This window comes from Polypterus senegalus, chromosome 8 (genome assembly GCF_016835505.1).
Source record: "Polypterus senegalus isolate Bchr_013 chromosome 8, ASM1683550v1, whole genome shotgun sequence".
Taxonomy (NCBI): Eukaryota; Metazoa; Chordata; class Cladistia; order Polypteriformes; family Polypteridae; genus Polypterus; species Polypterus senegalus.
Genome location: NC_053161.1, coordinates 9,887,841 through 9,904,493, shown reverse-complemented (window position 1 = coordinate 9,904,493; position 16,653 = coordinate 9,887,841). Strand labels below are relative to the sequence as shown.

At 34.8% G+C, this 16,653-nt stretch overlaps 1 protein-coding gene across 4 annotated transcripts in view; it reads left to right on the top strand.

Moving 5' to 3' along the window:
- Positions 1–16,653, top strand: part of macrod1 (mono-ADP ribosylhydrolase 1) — a 512,933-nt gene that overhangs the window by 469,300 nt on the left and 26,980 nt on the right. For 3 of the 4 annotated variants that reach the window (XM_039760705.1, XM_039760704.1, XM_039760703.1), the window contains exons 8-9: positions 6,132–6,205; positions 6,313–6,403. In XM_039760705.1, the coding sequence (XP_039616639.1) occupies positions 6,132–6,205; positions 6,313–6,403 (165 nt within the window). Of the gene's footprint in view, positions 1–6,131; positions 6,206–6,312; positions 6,404–15,573; positions 15,676–16,653 lie in introns of all 4 variants that reach the window. The other variant, XR_005634620.1, reaches the window with a different exon arrangement.

The window sequence follows — 16,653 nt, the reverse complement described above, 5'->3', positions numbered from 1 at the left end:
AAATAAATAATTCAAAAAAATAAAACTGATTTGAGCAAAATTTAGAAAATTATAATTAACCATTGGTATAGCACACACCTGGCGAATCAAATTAACAGTCAATTTTTAATTATGTTTGAACATAACTTGAACTAGGGGTTTTTCTTTTTAATTACCACCAAAGGTCAAGAACGTTGTAAAAACTAACAAAACTACAAAGAAACTTGTCACCAAAGAGGTTTCTGCAAATAAATAAAACAAAATGTCTCAAAATTGAAAAGTAAACATTTTTTTAGTAATTTATACAAATACTTTGGGCCACATTTTAAGACAAATTAAGGTTATTGTGTACAGGTAGAAAAGCATTCTGTTTATTTGTATTTAAAGATGTCAGCATGATGTCAGGCAATCAATGTTGGTGTCCCAGCCGCCTTCTGCTGTTTAACATAAGCATCCACAACTACCTATCTATTTTCTCAACCTGTTTATTCTGTTACATTGTTGCAGACAGGTAGAACCAACAAGGCACCAACCAGCTCTGGGTGGGATGCTGGGGAACAGCTGGGAATGTTCAGTCACACACACACTGCCAGTTTAGCAATTTCAAGCAACAATAACATGTTAGAGGAAATGTTGGAGAACTAAAAAGATGCATAATTAGGTGAAACTCCACACTTGTAATCACCATACTGGGACTTGAACCCTGTTTGTTAGTGTAGTCCGGCAACAGTGCCAACCACTTGGGCACATTTTTGCTGCACACAAATGTTTCCATTAATTCCAAATGAAATGTACTGTTATGACAACAGACATTTAAGTAGAACTTACAAGACTTTTAGAGCACTTGCTAACATAAATGGTATATATTGCCACATTTAATCACTTGCTGGTTGCTGCATTATTGAATAAGTACATTTGTATTTTAGGGGAAAAAATGCTGCGTTCTTCCTATCATTATGCTATATTACACATTTAAGCAACAAAAGGACAAAGTTAATTCTAAAATGAAAAGTTACAAATGCAAAATAATAAAATGCTTAAAATGACATTAGTGTTTCTAAATTTCTGGTTTAGAAATTTTTCCAGATTCACACTGATGCTGCCCTACTCTAGCTATGTCAGATTAAACAACAATAGACCGCTTTAACCAAAGTGTTTTATTTTCATTTTTGGCAGGGTGCCTTTTTATTAATTAAAAATGTTTCTTATCAGAATAAGGTATGACTCTTTTATGCTTTCCAGTAAACAGTAGGTGATAATTGCTCTTCATGTTTATCTTGACAATTGCTGTTGCTTAGCAACATTTAGGCAGTTGACAAGCATGCATATGTATTTATGTGCAGTGGTGTGTTTTTCTCACAGCATAGATTTCAAAATGCATAAGTAAAACAAAATTTTCATTAGTGTAAATTATTCAAAAATATAATCATTGGAAATCACATTGGAAATTTCCATCACATTGGAAATGGATTATTTTAACATTTGAAGAAGAAGAATAAATACATTCATCATGATGAAGAAATGATTTACATCATACTCTTCATATCTTTCCCAGTATTTCTATGATTGAAACAGGTTAGCATGGTAACACATTATTAGTTAGGTCGTCAGCTTCACAGTTCCAGAGACCAGACTTCAATGCCCATAATGCCCAGCTAAGGGACTATTTGTACAAAGTGTTCTCTGTGATTGTGAGTTTTTTTTTTTTTCTTTACTTTGAGTATTCCTATTTCCTCATATTTTCTCAAAAACATACTTCACATGTTATTTTGATTGCCAATATAAGTATATTCTGGAATAGACTGTCTTTACAAACTTAAATGTTTCGAATTTGTCTTCCCACATCCCTATAATAAGAACAGCAGGTTCAGAAAATGAATGGCAGGCTATAATCAGAACAGAATGAACGTTTTCATTGATTACTTCTATTACACATCTGTAACTTTCTGGTTTTATCCACCTTTTGAAATTTGATGGAAGGCATCTGCATTTTACTTACTTTGTATTTATAGTCCGTATGAGCTAACTAAAATTATAAGTCAGACAAGACATTTTTGTAAATGTAAGTGGAGTCAATACTAATTTTAAAGAGAAAAAAGTATATAATAATAACACCTTTATTGAATCAATGCGCACACTTTATTATGAGATAGGATGCAAAGGATAAGCTTGGTGTTGGTTATCTGTGTCAACAGCAGTTAAAGGTCAGCCATGCTCTTTATGCAAGGACTAAACAGTCCAGTAGGATTCATTTTAATTTACTGCCATGTCAACTGGAGGAACTGGTCTGAGTGAAGTGTGGCAGTCTGTTCCTACAGTAAAGACTTTAGCATGCAATGATTACAGAATATCTTTTAGACTCAGTATTGAGGTTCAGGGATGCACAAAGACATCAATCTGCCAGAGGGAGCACTTGAAGAGAGGCTGCAGCACTCCAGTAAGGAGTACCTGAACTTGGAAGCTGTTCCAGGGTTGCCCAAAATTGAGATAAAACGTCAAAAATGAGAGCCTTGAGGTTAGAGTTGGGAGTGCATTGTTGGAAAAGGCTCCAGCTGGAATGGAAGTACTGAAGCCAAATATTTGTAGGTGAATGGCAGGAGGTGTAGTGCGAGTGTTGCATGTGCTTCAGCCTCACGTCTTGGTCCTGTTTGCCCAGGCATACATACTTTAAGTTTACCCACATTTATCGCTTTTTGTGTTATTTATTTATTTATATTTTTTTTTGTGAATTAAACTTAAAATTTAGAAAATTACTTTTTTATATGATCTGAAATTGGATTGATTAATTGTGAACATAGTTACAGAGATATTTAATAGATGTCCACTTTTATACAGCCAAAGTGTTTCCATTTTTGTTATAGTTGTTTTTTTTTTTTTCTAGAAAAAAATGTTTGCTTTTCACTCAAATATAGTTTGGTATGCAGTCTTATTAAACGTGAAAAAAACACCTCAAAACTTAAATTTTATTAAGTGTACCGTATGTACACTTTTAATGTCCTGTACATGTTCCAGAACATCAAGGACTAGGTAGAAATGATAAGTACTAAGAACATTAGGTGTGATGTTCACTCCATCAAGCTTTCTTGGTTAGCTAATAGCTAAGGTATGCCATGAACCCATCCTGATGTGTTTTAAAAGTTCACAAGGTGTCCACAGATACACGCCTTGGTAGTTTGTACATTCCCATGACTCTTGATGGAAAGAAGTGCTTCCTGGACAGTGTTTTGAATGCACTCCCCCATAATTTCCTCAAATATTTGATTCAATATTTAACAGACAGATTTCAGCTGGTTCAGTTTTATTGATGCCTTTGAACATTTTAAAGACATGCATTAGATTGCATTCTGCTGAAGACTAAATAGGTTTAATTTTATAGTATGGCTTACTCTTTAGTATCAGGATGAACTTAGTGGTTTTCCTCTGCACAGCTTAATATTATTGTATCTTATTTGTAGCATAGTGACCAGAATGCACTGGCAAAGTGCACTGTTTGAACATCATGTCCCTTGATTTACATTCAACACTTTTTTACAATATACCCTGACATTTTATTTGCTTTTTCAATAGGTTGTGCACTTTGCTTAGACAATGAAAATGTATATATATATCAATGTAAATCCCCAAGCCCCTTTCAGAGTTTGCCCTTTTCAGAAGAGCATTGCCATCCACGTTTGACTCCTGCCTTGTCCCCAGTGCTGCCAGGATAGTGTATTCACAAGCTTCCTTCAAACCTGACTTGGTTTAGGTGGGCTTAAAAAATATTTTAATTCTGCACTTGACTAAATTGAAACTGTATTTTCTGTGTGTTGTCTTCTTAATTTTAACTATGTCACTTATTTGGATGTCATCTTCAACTTCATAAATTTACTCACAATATCAGAATCAATGCAGTTAATACAAATTAGTAAGAATGACAGTCCGGAGAAATGCAAAGGTGACCACACCCAGTGTAGTGAGAGCATTCTTTGTTTAATTCCTTACTTTTTTCTGTCTGTTATCCAGCTTGAAATCCATCTACTGTCAATGATGTTAACCTTTGATAAGGAACCATGTCACATGTTTTCTTTAAAATCTTTTTATTTTGTCATATGATTTTACTTTGTCTGGTATTGGTTTGCCAATCTCTTTCTCTCTTAAACCCATTTTGGACATTACATAAAATATTATAGTCATAAAAGTACTTCTGTAATGTGTTACTGATTATAGGTTATATAAAGTTACAGGGAATACAAGTAAGGCTTGTAGGTTTGTATTTACTGAGATCATTTTTTGTCTCATTTTGTTCTTTTAGATTGGAGTCACATTTGCAGCATTTTATTTCTCTGTTTTGAATATAGAGTATGTGCCCACCATCCCATAATGCACTTGTGATGTCATAAAACAGCAACTATTTAGGACAGCAATCTGGAATGCTTGTTGTCCTAGTCTTCTGATAATTAAAAAGAGGCAAATCTCGCATTGAGACTCTAATGTCATTATTGTTCTGGTTATTTTGGCTTCTGAACCTTTGCTAGAACCATTTGACCTTCTGTTCCCAAAGAAACTTGTTTGCCAAGTTTATTTGCTTTCCAATTACCAACCCGAACTTGTTCTTTTACTCTTAATGCTTAGCCCTTTAAAACCCCTGTTTCTTCTTCTGGTTTTTATTTTCTCATAATAATCAAGCGCAGGCTTCAGTTCATAACAAGAATATGTTGCAACCTCACACAAGCTGGACTTGTGTTGTCTGATTAATTTATCTTGTCATTCTAATTCTTTGTGATATTTATAATTCATTAGTCATTACTGCATTTCCTGTTTCTGTCTTGGTGGTATCCATGCATCAGAAATAATATCCATATTCTTATGTTAACCACAGTTTCAGTACAATATTTTTGCATGCTTAGATTGCATTTTGGAAGCGAAAGTTGATGCTTTTTCCATATCAGTATTTGTGCTCGAAATTTGGGCTCTTGTTCAGAAAGCGGACACCAAAAACACCACTTGTTTTTAAGATTAGGCACCCTTATACTATTTTAAGATTAGGCACCAACTCTAAATTTTTAAGATTAGGGGCCCTTGTGTGCCTGGCCTTACCCCCACAAACCTTAAGTTCAGGGTTTGTAGTAGGGGTAGGCCAGTCTAAAATAAACAACAAGAAGGAGATGGCATCCGCTTTCAGAACAAGACCCGAAATTTGGTTGCTGCACCTACACAGGGGGGTATAGGTACATTTTCATTGGGGCTGTTTTGCCTCTGTGCAGGAAAAATGACAGCCTTCCATGGCCAAAAAGGCTGCAATGTTCCTTCGGTGCCATAGAAAAACCTGTGGTTTGTTTTTGCTGGTATTGATCTTGCATGCGTGTTAATTTCAGTAGACTGTGTAAATGTGGGGATGAGTCGCATGTAAATATAACTCTGACTGGTCAAGCTAAAAATTGGATCTTAATAGAAAAGACCAAATTCAAAACTGTAATCCAGATGAATTTTTAAAATATGCAGGCACAGTTTAATTTTTGTAAAATAAAATTAGAATAAAGTTGTACTAGGTTGCTTAGAGAATGTCCTCACTCATCTCATGCCCTCATAAAACAGATTTTAAAAGCTTTCTCCTTGGTTTTCAAATGAAAATTGCATTCCAGTCAGTAATGTATCCTGAATTTAGTAGAAGGATGTGTTGCTGCTGCACAATACAAGAATTAACGAGTAGCTGTATTTCCTTTTGATTATTTTGAGGGAATGGAAATTATTTTAATGGGGTAATAATGTTAGAAAAGCAAAATGCAATAATGATAAGATTTTACTATTAATTTTGGTACTGTTTAATAAGGCTCTTGCAGAAATCTCTATCCCCTTTTCTACTATAAGGCATTAGTCCAACATGCACATTATAACATGAAAAGTACGCACCTTGTTTTAGTCTGTTTCCAAGTCCTTTCAGCTGTTCCTTGCCAAGAAGGGCATTCTGCTCTATAAAAAACACTGACTTTTATCCAAAAAATTAATTGTAAATGCACCACAGAAATACAGTCCAATCATTTATAGAATTAAATGCACTTTCCAAGTTCTTTGAAAACAGGCCACTGAGTTTTAATGTTCAGGGAGCATAAAATGTTGTCTGTAAAAGGGAATGAGAAAGGCTGAATAAAGAGACTCTCTCTTGCTTTCCCTAGGTTACCCTCCTGATGAGGCAGCAGACATTGCTATCCGGACAGTGAAAGATTACCTGACAGAATATCCAGATAAGGTGATCTGTTTGGTGCATTTTGTTTACATGTTGCCTGGTCACAGTGATTCATTAATGGCCCACTTCATCTAACCTACTTGTGCATTCCCTGTTCTTTCTTACCTTAGTTCGAGAGGGTGGTGTTTTGCGTCTTCCTGAAGTCCGATGAGACCCTGTATCAGTGCAAGTTAAAGCAATTCTTAACAGATCAACCTTGTGGTAAGTGTATGATCGCATTTACTTGTAAAGCAGGCTAAGAAACAACAATGTTGTGTCAGTGTTGGGCAAGAATACTCTACAAAAGCAATTCATTACCGAGTGTAGAGTATACAGTTCTGAATGTATTCAGATTTGTATCTGATCAAATTCTCAAAATGTGTAACTTATTCGGAAAACTTTATGAATACTTTCAGGAATTGATAAATAGCCCACTTCATAGAAATGGTATAACAAGTTAAACATTTAAATTGAATTGTTACCTAAATATGCACTTTTATTAATAAAAGTTCAATATTCGAAAACATATTAATGACTGTAGCTCAGACTGTGTTTTAGCTATTTCATATTCTTGAGTTGTTCTTTTAAGAAATTAACGTAAATAAAATCATTAAAAATTTGAATTATGCATCTTTCACCTGGCAAACTTACACTTAAATAAACTGCAAACTAAATAATTCATTAAAATATTAGTATTTGCACATAATCTGCACACATCTTCACATATACTTTTAAATCAAATCAAGCGACCTCCCCTTTTAGCTTTATTGAAAGCTTTAAGATACAGTTAGGCTCAAGAGGCTAAAAAGCAAACAGAATAGTCAGAACCAGCAGCGTGTCGCATATCATTTTACATTTACATTCTTCAGCACTGCTGCTTAAAACATCAAATAATTACTTAAATGCTCCTTGTTAAAGGACAAACAAATATAAAGCAACAACAAACACTTCAAAAAAAAAAATAAAAATAAAAACTGAGTAAAGAGAACGAGATTTATGAAAGAGTTTAGCTCACCTAAAAAGAAAGCACAAACCTCCAGAATCAGATGCATGTTGCAAACCATTTTGCATCTACAGCGCTGCTGCCTCTAGCATGAAAGGGAAAGAGGGAGTGCTAGGCTTCCTAATAGAAAACATTTAGAACCAAATCTCCAACATTAAATTAACCAGCCACACAAAACACAAGTAACAAACGAATGAGACGCGAGGCAAGAAATGCTCAAACATTGAGTGCTGAAGACAGGCTGAAGATCTGTGAAATGCCAGGAGGCTACAGCAAGGTATACCAGCACATCACTTCATTTGCATGGATTCATCATAGTACTTGGTCCACCGCAAATTCAAATTTTGCTTTTGGAAACTTTCTGGAATTTTATATATATATATATATATATATATATATATATATATATATATATATATATATATATATATATATATATATATATATATATATATATATATATAAACCGATTCCAAAAAGTTGGGACACTATACAAATCATGAATAAAAACTGAATGCAATGATGTGGAGGTGCCAACTTCTAATATTTTATTCAGAATAGAACATAAATCACTGAACAAAAGTTTAAACTGAGAAAATGTATCATTTTAAGGGAAAAATATGTTGATTCAGAATTTCATGGTGTCAACAAATCCCAAAAAAGTTGGGACAAGGCCATTTTCAGCACTGTGTGGCATCTCCCCTTCTTCTTACAACACTCAACAGACGCCTGGGGACCGAGGAGACCAGTTTCTCAAGTTTAGAAATAGGAATGCTCTCCCATTCTTGTCTAATACAGGCCTCTAACTGTTCAATCATCTTGGGCCTTCTTTGTCGCATCTTCCTCTTTGTGATGCACCAAATGTTCTCTATAGGTGAAAGATCTGGACTGCAAACTGGCCATTTCAGTACCTGGATCCTTCTCCTACGCAGCCATGATGTTGTGATTGATGCAGAATGTGGTCTGGCATTATCTTGTTGAAAAATGCAGGGTCTTCCCAGAAAGAGATGACGCTGGATGGGAGCATATGTTGTTCTAGAACCTGAATATATTTTTCTGCATTGATGGTGCCTTTCCAGACATGCAAGCTGCCCATGCCACACGCACTCATGCAACCCCATAGCATCAGAGATGCAGGCTTCTGAACTGAGCGTTGATAACAACTTGGGTTGTCCTTGTCCTCTTTGGTCCGGATGACATGGCGTCCCAGATTTCCAAAAAGAACTTCGAATCGTGACTCGTCTGACCACAGAACAGTCTTCCATTTTGCCACACTCCATTTTAAATGATCCCTGGCCCAGTGAAAACGCATGAGCTTGTGGATCTTGCTTAGAAATGGCTTCTTCTTTGCACTGTAGAGTTTCAGCTGGCAACGGCGGATGGCACGGTGGATTGTGTTCACTGACAATGGTTTCTAGAAGTATTCCTGAGCCCATTCTGTGATTTCCTTTACAGTAGCATTCCTGTTTGTGGTACAGTGTCGTTTAAGGGCCCGGAGATCACGGGCATCCAGTATGGTTTTACGGCCTTGACCCTTACGACAGAGATTGTTCCAGATTCTCTGAATCTTCGGATGATGATATGCACAGTTGATGATGATAGATGCAAAGTCTTTGCAATTTTTCGCTGCGTAACACCTTTCTGATATTGCTCCACTATCTTTCTGTGCAACATTGTGGGAATTGGTGGTCCTCTACCCATCTTGGCTTCTGAGAGACACTGCCACTCTGAGAAGCTCTTTTTATACCCAGTCATGTTGCCAGTTGACCTTAATTAGTGTTAATTGGTCTTCCAGCTCTTCGTTATGCTCAAATTAACTTTTTCCAGCCTCTTATTGCTACTTGTCCCAAGTTTTTGGGATTTGTTGACACCGTGAAATTTTGAATCAACATATTTTTCCTTTAAAATGATACATTTACTCGGATTAAACGCTTGATCTGTCATCTACGTTCTATTACAAATAAAATGTTGACATTTGCCATCTCCACATCATTGCATTCAGTTTTTATTCACAATTTGTTTAGTGTCCCAACTTTTTGAATCCGTTTGTGTGTATATATATATATATATATATATATATATATATATATATATATATATATATATATTTGACCCACAGTTAATTGAATTCATGCATGTGGAGAGCTGACTGTACTTGATTTTTTTTTTAGGAGATATACTTTAAAAGTATTCAGTATTAAATTTCATAAAGTAACTGTATTTTTGAAAACATCTTTAGAATGAATCCCAAATACTTACTTTTATACTTTTATATATTTTTTTATACTTGTATATTTTTATATTCTGGTACATCCCAAACCTGTGCTCTTCAACAGTGCCAGACAATTGCATACTAACTGTCCAGTTTAATACACCATACTAAAACATTGAACAAACTGACCTGACAAATAAAACCCAAAAGTTTTTTTTTAAACAAAAACCCTCCTGTCATAAAGTGGCACAGTGATTGATGTTGTGTTAGAATCCTGGTGCTGAGCAAGATTAATTCTTTTTTGAGCATGTTCCACTTTTGTTCATAAAAGGATTTTCTGGTAGTGGTTTATTTAATAATATTTTATCAAAATACACGTGTCAGGGACATTGTTAGCGCACAGATGGATACCTGATATTTGAATTATGTGACAGGATTAATTTAAGGTATTTTTTTCCCCATGAAAATTTTGACATTGTTTGCTGTTGTTCAGCATTGGCCCCCAATTAAAGTCCATTGGATCAGAAACTTTATTACCTCTGTTCTGCTCGAAAACATTAGGTAAAAAGTTTCTCTTGGCACTAGTATAAGCAACATAGGGTAAGCAACAAGTAAATAAAAGTGATTATTTTTTACTAAAGTATTCCATTTAACCTCCTTTAATCTTTCCTCATAGCTCATACCCTAACGTCAGTCTAGTTGCTTTTCTCTGGGATTGCTCTTGTGTCTTTGTCATTTTTGAAATATGCTGATCAATAGTGAATACAACTGCCTTACTAGTGCACTATATATGTTGAGAGTAACCTCAGTAGAGTATGTATGTGACACATCATGCTATGTATTCTAAAAACTGTTTGTCCTATTAATGGCTTACATACAGTCTGGATTTGGACAATGTAATTCCACTATAACTCCTGACTCTTTCTCATAAGCTGTATACTTTTAAATTTAAGCCCCCCTCCTCCCTAACAGCCCAAATTCTGTACTCAAATCTAATATTTTTATTTCTTACGTGTAACACTATACTCTTACTTCCATTACATGTATTAACCCTGTATCAGCTCAAGTCTGAACTCTTTTCTACACCCGTTTGCATTGATTTTCTTGACTTTAGGGGATCCAACATTCCACCTAGTTTAGTGTCAAAAGAGATTTTAAAACTGCCTCTAAATTTAACAAGGAGACAAAGCAGGGGCTTAAAAGCTAGTGTTAAATCCCCTAAAAATATGATTTATACTAAGTGTGATCTGTTTGGTAGTTTTTATATAGAAGTGAAAGCAGATTTAAAAATGTAATGTACTCTCTGAGGGACAAAGTATTACCTTGTATCTATAATTATATGTACTGTAACTACACTGGAAACTTTGAGCATGACCACCAAAAGGGCTATTGCAAGAAAAAAAATGATAATTTGGACTGACTGCCTTCATGTTTGTATTCTTAATTAAAACATTTGTAGAATACTTAGTTAAGGTAGACTGAGTGCACAATTCCTTTGCTGTAAGGCCAAGGCTGCATATATTGTATTTCTAGATTTCTAGTCCATTTCCAAGGAAATGAAAGAAAAAAAAACAAACTTGTGTGCTTGGCAAGACAAAAGAAGGCATAAACATATGACAAGAGCCAAATCTTTGATCTTGAAGCTGATGTGGCATGCAAGTGTCATTCTTTCACCACTATTCAAACATACCTGCCAGTTGTGGGTGTCCTATATGTATTATCATATTTTTCCCAGCTAAACATTGTTTTTGACAAAGAAATGGATTTTTTTTCATAACCTTGGTAGATGTGAAGAGGCTGTTGCTTGTTTTCCAGAAAAGATACCTTTGTATGTACCCCCACCTGTAGATGTCCATACAGTCAAGAACAAGCATCTGAGATTTTTCCATGAGTGTTTAGTTTCTTCTTTTAATCATCGGCTTAGCATTACATAAAGTTGCATGTAGTGGAGGCTCTGAGGCTAGGGATCTGCATGGGCAATCGGAAGGTTGCCGGTTCGAAGCCCGTAGGGAATTTGCTCTGTTGGACCCTTAAGCAAGGCCCTTAACCTGCAATTGCTGAGCGCTTTGAGTAGTGAGAAAAGTGCTATATAAATGCAAAGAATTATTAATTATTATTATTATTATGCATTTCAAGATGCCTTTTTTTAACCAGTGCATTGTGAGATACAGGAATGAAGGTGTTTACTTAAACTGATTTATTTTGAAATAATTTAAGTGAACTTTCCCCTTTAAGTGTGGGAGATTAAATGTACTGCAGATGAGAGAAAAGAGGCAAAGTAAGAAAATGGAAAAAAAGCAGACAGTTAATTACAGCCTAACCTATCTTCACGTAATTCTTCTGTTTTCTCATGTTCATTACTTTCTTCATTACTACTTGGTGATGTTTGTTTATTAATATTAATATGTTTATTTGTCAATTTGTAATTATTGTTTCTTGTTATATAGTGTTAAATAAATAGTATTTAGATATAAAGACACTTTAAATAATAACTATTATGAATATGTGTTTTTGGTTTCTTTGGTTTTAGTTGTGTCATTTTAAGAACTTCTGCTGATAATTTCATGTTTGTGTTCAATGTTTTTGTTTACCTGAGTCATGGATGAAAGGTAAAAAAGCTAATGGCAACATTTAGTGTGAGTTAGAGACAAATATCCAAGTTAGCTGGACTACAGTTGAGTATTTTAGTTTTCATAGTCAGAAGTAATGGTTCTCTGTGTTTGACTTTGGCTTTCTCTTAGACCACGACTCTTATGTTCCTTTCATCTCCTGGTTTTTCTGTCACTAAAAGGAAAAAATTTATGAGCACCTGCTTCATTGCAGGTAATGAATACAATAACCAATTAGAATGTTCTCCAGTTCTAAAGCGACAGCTTAGCACAACAGTACGTGGTATTTCTATTCTTTTTTAATTCTGTTTCTACTTAAGTTATCTTTCTACTTAATTGCCTATTTATCCACTCAGCTTGTTCTTAGCAAAATAATAATTATTATTATATTCTTTTAAGGGTTAACCTTTCATTGAACACATTACTTTAATAGGTAGATCTTTATTTTATGCTGTCATAGGTAAATTTCTCCCCTCCTTTTTTTTTTGTTTTGTTTGTGTTTTTTGTTTTTTAAGCCGTGTCTTGCTCAGATCATATCCTACCTTACATTCATAGGCAGCCAAATGTGCTAACTCATCTCAACACCCATGTGCACATAAGAGATCATTTCAGAATGAGGGAAGGATGGGAGGAACACATGTTTTATTTTGATTTTCATATCACGATTTGTGGACCTTAATATAAAAGATCCTTTGAAATCCACAAGTCTTGAGGCCATAACATAACTGTTGTTTGAAATTTGTAGGAAACTGGACCGATTTGGCATACTTGTATGCTCAACATGGGAGAGCAGTGGCTATGTCCAGGTTAACCGCTAGCATTTCAATTCATAGTTTATACATGTGGGATCATTTAATTGTGTTCTTATTGTTCTCAGCACAGTTTTCTCATGCTACTTTTGGTATAGTAATCCAGTACTTTTAAAAAGTTATTAAAGTTTTAGGCACATGGAAATGTTTCACTCACGTTAAGGCAAAACCCTCTGCTGTGCATCAGTTACTCACAGATTGATTATTTCTATATTGATAATTGTACTGGGGAGAGCAAATTATTATGTAATTATGAAGCTTTTGTAATCTCCATCATGCTCCAGTTAATATGCAATTCTCATTAACAGAGCCCTTGGTGTTTTAATCCATTCTCTCAGAGGACTTATTTTCTATATTCCAATATATGTGTGGTCTCAAATAGGCCTTGAGGTTTACACTGACTCCACCTATGGTATCCCTTATGCATCACTGTATAAATCTTTCAAGGCCTTACTGGGGCGCCTAATATAATGTCCTTGACATATAAAAGGAAAATGTTAGATCTCATACGAGTAGATGAGGAATGTGTACAATTCAGAACTTACTATCATTGTAATAAGTTTGACTTATTTACGAAGTATGCTGAACAATTTCTAAATAGGCTACGCTGTTCACATTATAAATATGCAGAGAGGCAGAGTGTGAATGAAATAATTAAATGAAGGACTCCAAGAGAAACTGTCCCAGCCATAAGGCTTGAAAAGACTCCACAACATAAAAATAAAATAATTGCTTCTTCTCCACTCTTAACATTAAAAGATGCCATGGCCGGGAGGTCTTGGGGAGAGAGGGAAGTGGGGTTAAAATTTTATAGTTTGGAGAATTGTTACCTTTTCTTGTATGCTTCCTTATGTTACCATTACTTAATTTTTCTAGTTACTATTATAATTGAAGAACAATTGATCAATTTGATCATGAAGAATTAGGAGGATTGAATAGTTTGATTTACATATTCATTGTCCTCGTGGCTATAAAATAGCGATGTCAGGGCTTCCCTGACAGTGTGGCAGTAATGCTTTCCTTTTGCTCTCCTTGGGAGCAAGCTAAACAATAAAGCACTCTGTGATCCACCTGTCATCATGAGAGTGAAGCTTATTTCATCCACAAAGGCATAGAAATTTTAATTAAGTTGTGCATTCCTTATTTTTTTTTTAATAAACCTGCTTTTACTAATAAAGAGTTGCAGGAGGTCATGGCCTGACCAGATACTGTATATCAAGTACAAGGTGTGGTACTTTTCCATCTGTCTTTCATATACCTTTACACAAATACAACTTCACACTCCATCATGCTGAACAAACCAACTTCCTAGTATTTATTTTTGAGATTTGGGAAAACTGGAGCATGGAGAAAACTTACATAGCCACAGCTAAAATTTGGAAACACCGACTGTGACCTGGCTGGGATTTAAACTCTGAAGCTGTGAGGTGGCATAACAAATGCAGAAAAGGGAAGACTCATATCTTATTACCAAAATAAATACCACAAAAGCATCATGAAATGTTCTACAAAATAAATATGTAAAAATAATTATGAAACATACTAATTATGAGCATTATCTAATAGTAATTCATCTTCCTTAACAAAGGTGACATCCCAGCATTAAAATATCAGTTTTTGACCACAACAGACCAATCATTAACCCTTTCTAAAACTGGGAGCGCTATAAGAGTTAAGATAAGTATAAACTGTATATGACACTGATAGGCAGACATTTATTATAATATATACCATATATATTTTTTTTAGTTTAATCTTAAAACATGAACTTTCAACTTATACTATCAGCACTGTGCACTTCTTACAAATTCAGCATTGAGAATACAACATTAATAATATGCTAAGAAAAAATGTTTCAGAAAAACAAAGTTATACATAGCTCTAAACAGAGTTTTTTTGTGTCTTTTGTTGTTAACTTTCAAAAGATTTTTAGCAAAACAGTTCACTGCCCTAGTTCTGCTGCAGTCTTTCCTCAGTTCATTGGTCATCCATTAGTTAAGGTTCTTTCTTTATTGGATTCAAAACAGTAGTTAGGCAGACATTAAAGTTTGTGTTTTAGAAAAAAAAAAAACATTTGAGTTGTGAGGTATAGTTTTTGACTAAAACTTAAAAAAAAAAAAATGGCAATTTTTAAATTGACCTGTGATTCTTAGGAATATTCAGTATCTAAACCTGATTTTGTTAATAGCTGTCAAGAAATGGTTACTGTGAAGGTATAAGGTACTATGTTGATGTATTGATTGTGGAGTTGTAAAAGTTTTTCAGCAAACCATTTTGAATTGAATGAATACAGAGTATGTTTCATTTTAAAAATCATATGTGAAGTTTCTTGTTCTGACATTAATTTAAATGATAAATGGGGTGAGTCACTTATTGTGATATTGTGTTATAGTTTTTATTATCTATTAATCTGGCAGTCAGCTTTTTCCTTGTAGTGAGCTTTCTTATACTGTCTGATGATTTCGGTCCAGCAAGGCCTTTAGAGAAATATCTTTGTCTTGATTTCTACTCTTTTCTGTATTTTAAATTAAGATGAAATGTGTTATCCTTAAACGCAATCTCAGTTGTTAGATATGTCACATTAGGTGATCCACTTCATGGGAGTGCACCACCTACTACTTCCAACTGACTAAGATTATATACAGTAAATAAAAGCTATGACTGAGAACTGCTAGAAAAGTCGTCAAATGTGACATACTGAGACTAACTAGTCTGTGACAGGCTACAATATAATCAAACAGGTTTCATTTTCTCTTTAGTTGGAGAGTTGTGCTGTGTGTACAAGAGAGCTGACAATCAGTGAATGCACATTTTGGAAGTTCATTGCATAGAATGTAGTGGCGAGGAACACAGGAATACAGGTATTTTGAACCTCAAAAACAGAAGATATGCTCACTTTTCAGATGTCTCGTGTTTTATGCATTACAACAGAATGGGAAAAAGTTGATCAGCAACTGCAGTCTGCAAATCTGATAGTCTGTAACAAAAAATTGCATAACATGACATTGGCTTAAATGAATAATGTTTAAGCCAGGTTTCACTAAGAAAGCAAATATCAGATTTGGACCTGCTTTCTATGAAATTGATTTTAAAGTAGAGATTTGTAGTATATTTACACGTAGAGGAACTTCATTTTGTATCCCCAATGGAAGATCTAACTTTAATTTGAGATCAAATTATGGTCTGAATATATTGGCTGTTATATATTAAGTGGCGTGTGTGTATTGTAAATGAAAACTAAAGACATAAAAAAGGTTGGGGCAATGGCAGTGATCCCCATATAACTGATGGCAACATAACAAGTGTGAGTTAACAAAACAGAAACAAAATTGCAAGTCCAACACTAGACAGCCTCAAGATGCCTGCTGATATGGTTATGAGGTGGAAGGTGCACGCTCAGGTGACTGGAATCTGGAAGTGACATCAGATGTCATCATGTCTGCGATCATCTGATCTACAGGCAGAATAAGAGGAGTGGCATTAGGGAACAGCACCTTCCCTCAACTCAGGGGGATGGAATTAAACTTTAATGAGCCCTGAAGTTTTCTCCCAAGCACACATTTATGACATCATAGATGTTGTATAAATATGTAATTTAAAGACCACAAAGTAGCCCTATTACCTCTGGATAAAAAAATGCCTGGAAGGGTTATTTACAGATTTTGTCACACTGCCATCTTGTGTTAGGCTGAAAATCCTAACCTGCATAGGACTGAATTAAATCATAAAGCCCGACTTTATACAAATAATTGACTTTCACCTCTTCTTTTCACTGTTGCAACAGTGCAACTTCGTATTTGTCTTCCCAACAGTGTAGAAGTTCTGGAATATGGAAGGGA